A 14,087-nucleotide genomic window follows, 5' to 3' on the forward strand; every position below is an offset into this window, starting at 1 on the left:
GTGCGAGAAAAGAATTTTAATGCTAAATTGAAAATTTTCATTACTCCCATCGAAGTAATTAAGTGATTAAATCTCGACGTATGATTCTTTAAATATCCTTTTATTGCATGAATTAGTAAATGAGAGATATTTCCGAAATTATATATTTTATTTCATCTGCATTATTCTTTGATATAATATTACGTTGATCACATAAAAAAAGATTGAAATCTAAGACTTATATTTTCATGCGAAAAAGATATTTATTTATTTTTGGAAAATGTGTACACCGCAAAAGGAGAGAGAGTGTTACCGAAATATTTCGACAATATAGATTCGATCGGGGAAAAATACACTTACGTTGTCCCATGTTGCTGGCTTCGGCGAGTTTTTCTCTGATGATACGACAGGCGTCGTATACCGATGTGCTGGGATCGAACTGCATCATCTTGGTAGCATTCTTCTCCGGTATAGAGATGCGCAAGGATAGCGTGGCCATTGCGATTGCGATTGCCTGGGGCGATCTTCTACGTGCGCGAAAACCTCCAGAATCACTCGACTGAAAAAAGACAGTGGCGTAAAAGAAGATTAGACGAGACGTTAGAGTAAACTCGGGTATGATGGCCATACCGAAAAGATGGCCACATGCTGCAATTTTTCTAATAATCGCTAAATAGTGCGTTTTTTTATTATTCTCAAAGATCGATATTTATAATAGTTGATATGCGTATACTATTCGGAATAACAATATTGAAAATATTTTGATTATCTCCAAAGTTTTTCATAGTCTACTAAAAAATGCTATAACATCGAATAAATTACAGTTGAGCCTCCATAATCAACATTAGACACATATATACCTACATTTAATGAAGGTATATATAAATTATAATGTAACCCATAATTTTTATTTCCATTGTCACTATTTTTTTATAAATACTATAGTCATCTCTTCTTCACATATTGGGTAAGATGGCCCACTCTCATTATTAAAATATTTTGTTTATTTATATATAAAATTTTACTTCTGTTTTAAAGATTGTTTCAAAGATTATTTTTAGTTAAAAAAATCAATCTGAAAGAACATATTTAAAATTCAATTTTCTTTATAAAAGTTTTTATTTTATATTAAAAAAATATATTAATGTTTAATGTGTTTAATGTTAAATTATGTTCAATGTATAAAAATAAAAAAGCTAAATATGTAAAATTATAAGTTGTTTTTATTACTTTAACATGAAATAGGTATATGTATGATCAACTGTCTTATAATACTATGGCAATATTTTTTCTCTAAAAGTCAGGAAAGATGGCCAATGAGATGGCTCATGTTTTAATTTATATTATCAAAATATCAAAACATGAGCATTGGCCATTTTTCCTGACTTTTAGAGAAAAGATAGCCATAGTATTATAAGACAGTTGATCATACATCTATATATATTTCACATGTTAAAGTAATAAAAACAACTTATAATTTTACATATTTAGCTATTAATAATAAATATTAAGTATTTATTGTTATTAAAATTAATATATAAATATTAAATACTCTTTGTTTAATTTTGATAGTATTACGTACTTTAATCTTCAATGAAGTAATAACTTTATTGAAGTGCCAAATATTATTAAAAAATATAAGTATGTTTTTTGCATTTTAAAATCTATGGCCATCTTATCCGAGTTTAACAGAGACCATCGACACGGTTCATCCGTAGATATTAATTAACTTAATGCTCTATCGATCAGCAGGATATTTATTCCTGAGTCACAAAGAGTTTGAAAACACTCCTTCTTGTACAAAAAAACGACCTCGTAAAGTATTATCGGATAATCCCCCCCGGTATTACATGGACGATAATCTAAAGGATTATGCAGGAACGTGCAATTTCCGTTTTACGACGAAATTGAACGTAACAACTAAGCTCGAGAAATTTAAAATTCATCTTTCACGCGAGGAACCTTACTATAATTTCTTAATTGAACGCAACAAGTTGCAGAGATCGACTATTGTACTCGCTAAAACGCAGAACAATCCAACGACAAAGTTGTCGATATAATGACGTTTAATTATACACGCTCTATATTATTAATTTTTGAAGAATCGCAATTATCTTTTTCAACGCAATTTAGGATGTAATCGCTTTAAAATAAAAATGCTTTATATACAGCTTTATATACATACATATTAATCTACCGTGATAAATATTTGGAAAAAGGACCGCGAAAATAAAATCCTTGCGCGGATTCGTGGGAACCAGCGACGACGGATTAAAAATGCCCCGGATGCGCTGAACTGAAAGAGAAAGCCACCGTGGGACTTGTGTCTATATATCGATCTCCCGATGGGACATATTACATTTGCCATAGAATTTGCCACAGGGTGCAATTTTCCACGGGCGTAGAAACAACGGTGGAAGTAAATGAAGCGGAAATACATACATCCCCTTCGCTCTTTCCAACTTGAGAGCGAGATAATTAAATATAATATCTCTCAATTTGTTATATCTAAAAATATTTATTAATTGACACGATTAAATTATCATAAGTGATATGCAGCATCCGACAGTTTATCAAATGACAAAACTTTCTAATAAAAAATAAGATGTCAAGATGTGATTCGAATGAATAGCACTTCTCTTCTAGAAAGATGAAAGGAACTGTATATCCTAATTACATCGGATTGTCTTAATAAAGATTATTTGGAGAACAGATCTTGCTGGGGAGAATCGAGACAGAAATAGAGACGTATTCTCCGAGATCAAATTTAAATAAAGTGTCTCATTACTTCATTCCCAGATATATATAATACTTGTAAAGGGCGACGTGGACCTAACCGCAGAACTCGGGATTACAGCTTTCGGTTATCTCATCCGAGAAGATTGTTATCTCCCCGGATTAATGTTAATTTGTGGTGCATATTACTCGCGACAATAGGCGCGTAATTAGACGTCGCGAGAACAAACAGCCAATTTCGTCGTTATTCATCCCGAATCGGATGGATAGGCAGCTAGGGTTCATTCACGCGTTTTTCCACGTGTTCTCACGGGGTGGGCCGATATATAAGGAATGATAATGGCGCATAAATTCGTCGCAGGTATATACCCTACGCCAATGTGGGTTTCCACCCTTAGAGGTTGCCAAGCAACGCCGGTCTCTCACTGTGTCAAACTCCGAGCGTAACCCCCTGCTGTATCCGTGGCTATCCTTTCTTATACGCTCGCCCTCTCTTTCTCTCCCTTTTTCTCTTTCGTTTTCTCCTATCTCTCCCCCGGTTCAACCCGCTCCTCTCACCGCCCTTGGTTTTTTTTTTTCATCAACAATTTTCACCCAATTTAATGTATGATTTTGATTTTATCGCGCATATCGAATTTCTGATTCGGGAATCTGAATGATTATCGAATGTATTAATTAACGAAGCGTGTTAAAACAATTGTGAGAAACGACGCTACAAATATTTCCTCTTTAATAATTAAATATTTTATAAAATCAAAATAGTAAATTAATTATATAAGGACTCCGATAATAATAATTAATTGGAAAGAAAAACTCGTAAATATTTTATGATTTAATGATGTAACAATCAAGAGTTTGCACAGTTGATAAAAACTGTTACCAGTAAATTTTTATAATGATAAAAGTAGCATTTAAAGAACTAATAAGAGCCAAGTGCAAAAATCAAGAGCAACAAATTTATATTTAAAAATCTTCTTTATTTAATTTGAACGTTTCGAACCTTCCTTTGGTCTATCTTGAAAATTTTAAAACAAATTTGTTGCACCTGATTTCTACGCCTAATTCTTATTAGCTTTTTTCTACTTAAATTTTTATTTTTATACATCAGAGCCTCTTCGTTTTATTACATTTGAAGATTGTTGGTGACTGAAATATATTATAATAAATTTTAATTTATACGACTTTTCTATTGTTTTCACTGCAGTCATATTTAATTACGATAGGAGTGCGAGAAATCATGTGAATTTTTCCTTGCAAATATATGGAAATAAATTTTTTGTATTTTCTTTTCATTATTCGCATAGTATACAGATTTGTAAAATACAACTCTCTGTTTTATTATCCTGCATTAAAAAATACACGCATAACTCAATCTGCGTATGACCTACATTTTCGAGCGAATCTCGTGACAATCGTGATAAAGATTTACAGCTATTTATTCATCGAAGAGAGAATCTTTTTATCAATCTATACTATCAAACGCAAATAATGATGTACAAAAGAATTAATTTACTTCAATTCACACAGGAGAAAAATATTTCTAATTTATTTTATATTCGTATTCCGCGAAGAAAAATATTCACATGAGATCTCTCTTTTGACATCATAATTCGATATGATTTGCATATGATACGAGAAACTAGGATTAAATTCCTTCGTTATTAAATTCATTAAATAATAATTAAATATTATATCTGTTTTGTTCAGAAGGATTTCCTATTTTGCATAAAAAAATTAACATAAATAGAGTAAAACTTTATTTAAATTAATACGTAATCGATTTTATTCGCGATGTTTGCTATACCTGGTTAGGACGAGCATTTCATCTTTCATCAGAGACGCGAACTAATACTTTTTGCTGCGAGCATCATGCGCGAAATAGCCAAAGCTTCCTTTTTACAAAAAAATAAAAAAAATAAAAAAAAAGCAGGACAAAGTGAATATCGGAATAGCGGAATGTAAAGAAAAAAAAAAAAAAAAAAAAGATCGCGTAACAGCTCCAGGCAATCGCTCGCAGAGCCAACGGCATTTTACTGCGAAATTGAAACCACCGTTGACTACAAAGTTACTTCGTTCGATTCGCAATACGTCACCTTCCTACCCGCACGAACTCGATTCAGAGGGAATGACCTCATTACATACAACTGGATCATCAACTCCATGCATACTGCGAGTAGGATGGAGCCACTTCTCGACAATGCTGGCATTGATATTGCTGGAAATTGAATATTCTTACGAAAGGGAGACGTACGCGTTTCGCAACATTCATCATGAAAGGCTGATGATAAAGTGGCGAACTCTTTGTTTCGTGCATATATATTAAACTCAATTTTTACTTGCACAATAAATTCGATGATAAATATAAAATTAAACATATAAGTGAGAGATTACGAATAAGTTTGTTAATTATTATTAATTGGCAAACGTGACATCAAAGATGTAACCGTGAAAAAATTACACATTTCTTTTACACAAATTAAAAATAGATATAATACATTAATATTATATTTTATAAAATTTATAACCATATAGATAGAAAATAAGAAACATTCTTATAATCTCTCTTTGAAAAAAAAATACGCGATAAAAGCTGAAAAAAACAACTCGTTATAGGAATGGAAAGAAAAATTTGTTTACGTAATATAATAAAATCGCTTCTTTATTCGGCGATCTTTCTCTCTCGATGCAGCGCTCGCTAAAACACAAATAGGTCTTTCATCTCTCGATCGAACTTCAATATCCCTTTGATATATTAAAATACATTCCCGGCCATTATTCACTTTTACATACATTACATATGTGCTCGCCCAATATGTTAAATTTTCCGCGAATCTTCCATTCCGACGCACAGCTGATTGTCAAATGACGTCTTATAAGTTAGCGGAACAAAATGAGCAGAATCGATTCAAATTAATATTTTTATTTGTTGCTCATTTGTTGCTCAAAAGTTGCCAAAAAAGAAAATTTGTTGCTCTGTTACTTTTTTTAAAAAATGATGTTCCGCTAAAGGAAGATTAAGTTAGCGGAACAATATACATATATCAATAAAATTGTCATAACAATAATCTAAGAATTTGTTGCTAATTTGTCGCTCATTTGTTGCTCTATAAATATTTAATTTTTTGCCTGCAAAATACGTTTAAGTAATACCTGAAAACTGTTCAGCGTGCAAACTTACAAGAGTAAACCCTTAGAAAAAATTTGTTGCTCGCTCTGATTTGATCCTAATATATTGTCTGAATTTGTTGCTCTCGAAATATGCAAGTTTCGAATTTGTTGCTTGCAAAATACGTTTAAATAATGCCCGAAAACCCCCGCTCAGCGTGCAAACTTACAAGAGTAAACCCTTAGAAAAAAATGTGTTGCTCGCTCTAATTTGATCCTAATATATTGTCTGAATTTGTTGCTCTCGAAATATGCAAGTTTCGAATTTGTTGCTTGCAAAATAAGTTTAAATATGCCCGAAAACCCCGCTCAGCGTGCAAACTTACAAGAGTAAACTATTGGAAAAAAATATGTTGCTCGCTTAAATTTGATACTAATATGTTGCCTAAATTTATTGCTCTCGAAATATGCAAGTTTAGAATTTGTTGCTTGCAAAATAAGTTTAAATATGCCCGAAAACCCCGCTCAGCGTGCAAACTTACAAGAGTAAACTATTGGAAAAAAATATGTTGCTCGCTTAAATTTGATACTAATATGTTGCCTAAATTTGTTGCTCTCGAAATATGCAAATTTCGAATTTGTTGCTTGCAAAATAAGTTATTAAATAATGCCCGAGAACCACACAACGTGCAAAGTTATGCAACAAATTAGCAACAAATTCTTAGATTATTATGACAATTTTATTGATATATGTATATTGTTCCGCTAACTTAATCTTCCTTTAGCGGAACATCATTTTTTAAAAAAAGTAACAGAGCAACAAATTTTTTTTTTGGCAACTTTTGAGCAACAAATGAGCAACAAATAAAAATATTAATTTGAATCGATTCTGCTCATTTTGTTCCGCTAACTTATAAGACGTTGTCAAATGTGACACACGCGCTATTATTAACGCAGTGAGCGCGGTGTTTAACATTTAGCAGATCGGGAAGCGCGAGATACATACGAGGGCGGAATAAAGAGGAGGAATCGCGGAGGACGATTCGCGTTAATCAAAAGCGCCGTTTCTAAAATTAGACGTCACGTATAGTATCCGCCGTGATGATACTTGACGCGAAGTAATTGAGGGTAGCGATCCGGGCGGGTCGAGGAAAACGCAGGGAAAGGGGGGAAAGCGGAAGAGGCTAACAGGATAACGAAGACGCGATTATGCGGCCGGCGCTCTACAAAATCGGCTAATCCTACCGGCCTCTCGGATCCACTCCCTAATTGATCGTGCCGCGCATACGTGCCAATCAGCCCTCTCGGCCCCCGTCGATTATCGTGGAAACGGCGAATCTATAGTGGAAACGTGTTAATCTGTCGCTCGTCCAGGTACTCCGTCATTTATCATCACGGAGCAGCGCGAGCGATTTAATAGTTTCGACGTTATTTACCGCATGTTAAATCCCCCTCTTCCCGCACTAATTTGCAAAAATTAATTTCACTTGCGCCGAGAAAGAGAGAGAGGGAAAAATATTTAATAGCTTCTGGAAATTAGATAATAATTTTCATTAGCAACACATTAATGGCATACAGGATGTTAAAAAATTAGACCGACAAACTTTGAAGGGAGAAAGAAGACTTCAAAATAAACATTTTTTTGTTAATACTAATTTTCTCTACAATGTTTAGTTTTAATACTACGTGATATGAGATATGAGTTTGTGACTTTTCAGTTTGTTACCTTTGTATTAAAATTAATGGAGGAATTTTTGAGCATTTACTGTAAAAAAAGTGAATTACTTTTATGTATTTGTTCCATATGTTTTGATCAAAATTAAAATACAATTTAATTTTCCTATTTATATGTTTATTTATTGTTTAAGTCATAAACTCCTATTTCATACCAAGTAGTATAAAATTAAAAACGTCGTACAGAAAAATAGTATTAATAAAAAAATGTTTATTTTGAAATATTTCCCTTCAGAATTTGTCGGGCTAATTTTTTAACACCCTGTAATGTATATACATACACTAGTGTAATATTGCTCCATGTTTAATTATTATAAATAGTAAATTATTATTATTTCATTATTATAAAATATTAATATAATTCTTATTTAATTTTTTTTATTATTAAAGAGAAAATAAATAATTAAAATATTAATTATGTTATTAAGAAATATATAATAAAGAATTTTAAGAGAGAGAGAGAGAGATGCGTATAAAAAATAAAGCCTCTTTCTTTCTTTGGACAGCATTTTGAATTAATTTTTATGCAAACTCTATGCAATATCTAGATCGTTTTCGTAAGCGTCAGTATGAGTTAATTAAGATTTATGACTGTTTCCCTCCCACTACTCTCTAGAAAAGCAGAATTTTATTTAAATTGCAGTTAACTTCGAATAAAACGTTTATGGTTAGGATTACTTATTATCGTTCAAACGTGCTGTTACACAACATATCTATAATTAGTGTTTTTGCTTGAAAGATGATAGAAACGTGTTCGTGTAAGTATTAGCAAGGCCACACGCGTTGCTGCTCACGACAAGCCTAATGCATATATTCATCGCAAATTACTATGCATTAGAATATACTTCGTATACCCACTTCGCATGATTAATGCTGATAACATAATTTCCTATTTCCCTTATCGATATCGCCGTGATTACATAGACTACTTCCGATATAATTACAGACTGATTGAATTACTAATTAATGATTATTGTGTAATCATCAAATAATGATTAAATTATCGATTATTAATGAAAAACGATTGCACTTTTGACTGCAATTGATTCGATGAATTAATGTACGCTAATATATTTAATAAAGATAATAATAATATCCCTTGATAATTGCCGCGCGATTAATAATTCTAAATTTCAAACATGTATAACCTCTAATAAATTAATCCCATAAATTAATCTCATATAATTATTTATGATTAATAATTACTATATAAATTACATAGTATAAATATGTATATCGATTTGTATAATACAAATCGTTTCTCAATATATAAATATAATAATGTAACATAAATCAATTATATAATATATTACTAATTTGTTGCACTTGCAAAAATAATTAATTAATACTGTCAAAAAAATCGCGGTTGGGTAATTTCGCGTAGGAAAGGATCAGTATCGGTCTAATGAAATTTACACGGCTTGAAGAGGCTATTATATCATGGTGTGCAAGTACGAAACACTTACTGCCATTTACTTTCGCCGCGGTATGTAGTTACCATGCTCCATTCTCGAGGCGAGTTATAGCTCCGTCGTCAGCTTTTTTAACTTCATCGTCGCCTCACGAGGAGAATGGGGAGGTTGGTCGGTTCTCATACCGCTTCTACCCCCTGAACGCTTTGTCCCTTTCGCCCTTCACCCCCCTTTCACGCTCTCTTCTCTCTCACTCTTTTTCCGTATCATTGCCACCCTTTGCGGATGTCATCGCATTTTTCCGAGCGTCACTATCCCAGTTAAATCGTAAAAATGTATCAAACAACTCTTTGCGAATCCCATTCAACTTATTAACCCCTATATAATAATTCTCGACGACTGTACACAGAGAGAATTTTCTCTTAGAATTTATACCCTGAAAATCATGGTAATCGTGGGACAATATGATATGGAAAGAATTTTTAAAATATATTTGATTAATTTTACTATACTTTTGGTAAAATTAATCAAACATATTTTATATTTTATTGTAATAGATATTATTGTTTTTTATTGTGATAAATATTAATCAGGGAAATTCTCATAAAATTCTCTCTTGTACAAGAATATCCTTGTTGTCGAACTCGAAATTAATTTTTTTTTTAATTTTATTCCTGCTTTATACAAGAAGAAAAAATTTAATTCACATTTACGTAAAACACATTTATGTTTAAAATCGATATAAAATGCAAATTAGATATTTAAATAAAAGTTTTAGTTGTGCTTTACGATGAGTAAGGTTACGATGATTATACTCGCACGAATTCACTATATATTGTAAACTTTGTAATAGTGTATAACGCTGTTAAATGTTTATAATTATTCTCTCTAACGTCTCTATTATGTTGCGTCACTTTAACGTGAAAAAGATGACGAGAAAAAGATTCAGTTTTACGCTCGTGACACTTTACTTTCATTATTCTACGTTAAATGGATGCATCAGTAATGTTAACTATGATATATAATAAGGCTATACACACAAATATATAAAATGTACACACGCTTGCACATTACGAAACAAAGCACAAATACATTCACCGATGTTTATAGATATAAATCGATTGAATAAATATTTGTACATAAACTTCCATCGACGCAACAAAAGTTTTGATAAATTCACGTGTAAAAAGTGTGAAATGGCAAATGCTGTTGACCATCTAAATTAAATGAATATTTCATCGAACTGAACAAATAAAGCCATACAGCTTCTCGCGCAGTGACGTCACATATTAAACAACTTCGTGGGAGAAAAAAAAAATGTTTTTTTTAAATAATGCAAGAACTTGCATTCAACCTAAATCTAACACTCTACTCTAATCTATCGTCAGAACAGCATTCTTCTTGCGAGAAACGATCGGAGCCTCATTTTATAAACCACATATTATAAAAGAGGGGAACAGAATAAATGTTAATTTTAAAAAAATTTTCGAATAATTTACAATTAAATAAAAACTCTACAGCTGTTCTTTTCTCTATTCATTGAATTGTCGCGAAATGTCAATTTATTTTCCAATCTGTTCTATTAATATTACGAGATAGTCTTTTATGAAACGGGGCGCGACGTTTCTTGGATTGCTAGAGACAGGCGACAGTGCCACGTGGCTGGCTAACGAGCGATGATGATGATAATGATGATAATGAACATTGATGACGTGATATGAGATATCACAAGTGTATATGAATGATGAGATATTTACCTCGGGACGATGGCATATTGGCTTGGCTCTTATTGTTAGCGATCTAGCGCGCAGCACAACTACGTCTATACATTTATATTCTGGCTACTTGATTTTGGACTCCTAATAATACCCAGGATCGTGGAATGTTGGGCGCCGATCGCCGCCGTTTCCGATGCAAGCTTCTCGTGTAAAGATAATTTACTATCCCTACGAAGCTGCAGCACGGGTTCAGCTCCATTCCTAATATATTTACTCGAGTTTGCGACCGATCTACCGTCGACCACGAGCTTCAATAACCTCGTAAATCTCGCTATTTACATCGACATTCCATTAATCGATCCAATCAGCGATCCTCGATGAACGAGATTATCCATTGACGTTTGACGATACCGCTTGACGAAGCAAAATTAACACAGTAGCAAGAATTAATAATATACTGATAGATTAAAGAGCAATTTTAATTGATTTGAGATTCAAAAAGATAAGTTTAAAATGATTCGTGTATATATATAACTCTTACAGTTAATGTAAAAAGAGAGAATCAAAAGTTTAATTCACTGATCGATAACAGAAAGATCGGAACGCTATTATTTTTGAGGCAAAAATCACTACGAGTCACAAATCGAATATTGAAAATTGACAACGACGGAGAAACGATTGTACAGACAGATTGTCAGATTGCGCGTTATTTATCTCCACTTATCTCGATTAGTCTTATCGTCGCGCGAGTCCCGCACAGACGTCACTGAATCGCTTCGATTGCGAGGATCGATGGCTTCGAGCGAACACGAGTCTCGCAGCATCCCTCGATGACCGCGTGTATATGTATGCATCGCGTCGCGATCTCCACGTTACCCTCCTTCCCTCCCCCGTCTCTTCCACCCCCTTTTGCGAAACCGCGAACGGGACGAGATCCGCGATCCTCTGGGGATCCGAGACGGAGGTGGAATCCCGAGGGAGACGCGAACTGGACTCTCTCGGTCCAGGAACCGCGCGTCGCTTCGATCGTCGCCGGTCAGAAACTGAATGTGGCGCGGTTCGAGCTACTAAGGTGGCTCGAAATGTAGTCGGGAGCCACCCCTTGCTCCCTCGTTCTCTCTCGCTCTCTCCCTTTGTGCTTCTCACTTTCTCACCAAGGGGATGCAGAACCCCAGGGCGGGGGATGTGGCGGCGAACGGAGGCGGGGGGACGAGAGGGGGGCCATCGCTACGACGGTTTCTCTGGGATTCACATCGGGCATGTTCGGGGCTTCTGCGCACTAGTGCCCCAGTAACACACCCCCGTGCACACCGGATGGGGAAAGCTCGAGCGTCGTGCGAGCGCAAACAAGTCGCGTCATCCCCGCGGTTGTCTCGCGATTCCCCAAGATTTTCTCGACCTAGATGAGTCTCCCTCCCTCTCTCTCTCTTTCGTTTCTCAATCTTTCCTGAAACCCTGCAGCTACAGCGCATAATAATCTAGCTAAAATAAAATTTTGAAGTAAAAATATGTATTTCTTTTTATTACGCTATTCTCTATTTTCATATAATGATGTAGATAATGTTGAAATATTGATCAGTCTTATCTCATTTCTCTATCTCAAACACGGCGAATAATTCTAAAAAATTATTTGCAACGTTTTTACGGTCTTTTAGCCTTATAAATCGAATTTTTCGACTACATTCCGAATCTTTTTTTTTCATTGATAATAAATTGCGATGTTTTGACGAATCTTTACTCGAATCGAGCTCCTGTCGGGTCTGTTTAATACTGATACGAGAGTTTGCGTGAGGATCGGAGCCTACGCTAATGGAGACCTAGCGTTATTGTCGAGTCGCAAGGAATATAGTCTGCTGGGATTTCAAATAAACGTACACCCGTGTGTCTAGTTGAGTCGTTTTAAACGTCTGAACACTTGTAATGACATTGGAAAGGGATTAAAATAAGATGCGCTGCGCGTCTTTGCCGCGCCAGTTTTCAGCGAAGCAAGTAAAGACAAATATATGGAGAAATTTTCGTAATTAAATTCTGTCAGACTTTAGGAAGAATATAGTTTATCTCGCGATATTGGAAACGGCGATAGAGAAATCATTTGTCATATTAATTTTACTACACTGATAAAAAATTGGTCTAATTCGCTGATATCGCTTAAAGACTTTAATCGGGGAAACGCGTTTCTAAACACAATCTATGTGTCTTTTATTGTCAAATATCAAATGTGTATATAACTGTTACAAATGTCAGACGAGTATGCCGCCACATAAAATCGTATCTACTAGATTTGGTATACTTTCAGTACACGTTCGCGTCACCAATAAACCCGGACAGTTATATACCGTGTAACTCTATATTGGAAAATGATTAATAATACTTGAATGTGTAAACGGGGGGATTGTACAGCTGAAAACTGTACTGTCAATAACGTAGTTTTATCGGCAAAACGTCAAACTCAGAATCTATATAACATTTGCTCGTATTACATTATAAACTTTTTATTTTTTTGTTCAAATAATTATTTAGGAACCCTCGTTGCATATCCTATTCGGCAATCTGTATATATATATATATATATATATATATAACAAAATGTATTTTACAATCACTCTTGATCCTTTTGACGGATTTAAACAGTTTACGAATGTTTACTTACCCCAATTGCATACGATTCTATACTCATATAAACAACTTTATAAAAAATATCATGATTAATATAGATATAATATAGAAAATTATATAAATATATATAAATTTCTATATTTTCGATCTTTATCGTAAAATAGAGCCTCGCGTTGTAAATTTCAAAAGAAAAAATCTATCTCGTGTCGTCATTTCAAGCTATTCAAGGGGATAAATGGTCAAATTTTGCGTAAAGAAACCAATGCGTGAACGACATTGATTGTCATTACTGGAGTCTACCACCCTCGAACAATTTTGAGACCCCGGAAAGTCGATCCTGACATTATACTATCTGATTTCGAGATCGTAGAGGGTTGTTTTGCCGCGAATCGCTCTTAATAATTGAGTATACTATCTTGATTGCTCCACGGCAATCAATTTTACACCCCTTGTTTACTCGATTGCTCATTAAACTTGTATGTGTGAAAAGAGACACATATGTAATTTTTAATATTTATAATATTTCAATATAAAACTCGAAAAATATTTTTAACTAAGGAGAAAAAAGACATCTTGAAATATTCTCAAAAATTTGTCTTATTTATGATATTCATAAACTATGCAAAAATTCTAGACAAAATTATTCAAATAAAAATAAAAATACTACACTTGCATAAATAAATAGTTAAGAAAGAATTAAGAAAAATTAAAATCTTTAGATTTTAATGGACAGAATCTTGCAGACTGCTGTTGAATTTTCAAATCTTATTCTATATCTTTTGTGATT

The 14,087-nt window shown here is 33.7% G+C and overlaps 1 protein-coding gene across 6 annotated transcripts in view; it reads right to left on the reverse strand.

Moving 5' to 3' along the window:
* Nucleotides 1-14,087, reverse strand: part of Rhea (Talin_middle and talin-RS domain-containing protein rhea) — a 48,314-nt gene that overhangs the window by 17,692 nt on the left and 16,535 nt on the right. For 5 of the 6 annotated variants that reach the window (XM_083053559.1, XM_083053555.1, XM_083053556.1 and 2 more), the window contains one exon: nt 340-538. In XM_083053559.1, the coding sequence (XP_082909685.1) occupies nt 340-478 (139 nt within the window). In that variant the 5' untranslated portion in view covers nt 479-538. Of the gene's footprint in view, nt 1-339; nt 539-10,723; nt 11,139-14,087 lie in introns of those variants that run through there. The other variant, XM_083053558.1, reaches the window with a different exon arrangement.

This window comes from Prenolepis imparis, unplaced genomic scaffold (genome assembly GCF_030444845.1).
Source record: "Prenolepis imparis isolate NDT839.2.m4 unplaced genomic scaffold, iyPreImpa1.0 SCAF_13, whole genome shotgun sequence".
NCBI lineage: Eukaryota > Metazoa > Arthropoda > Insecta > Hymenoptera > Formicidae > Prenolepis > Prenolepis imparis.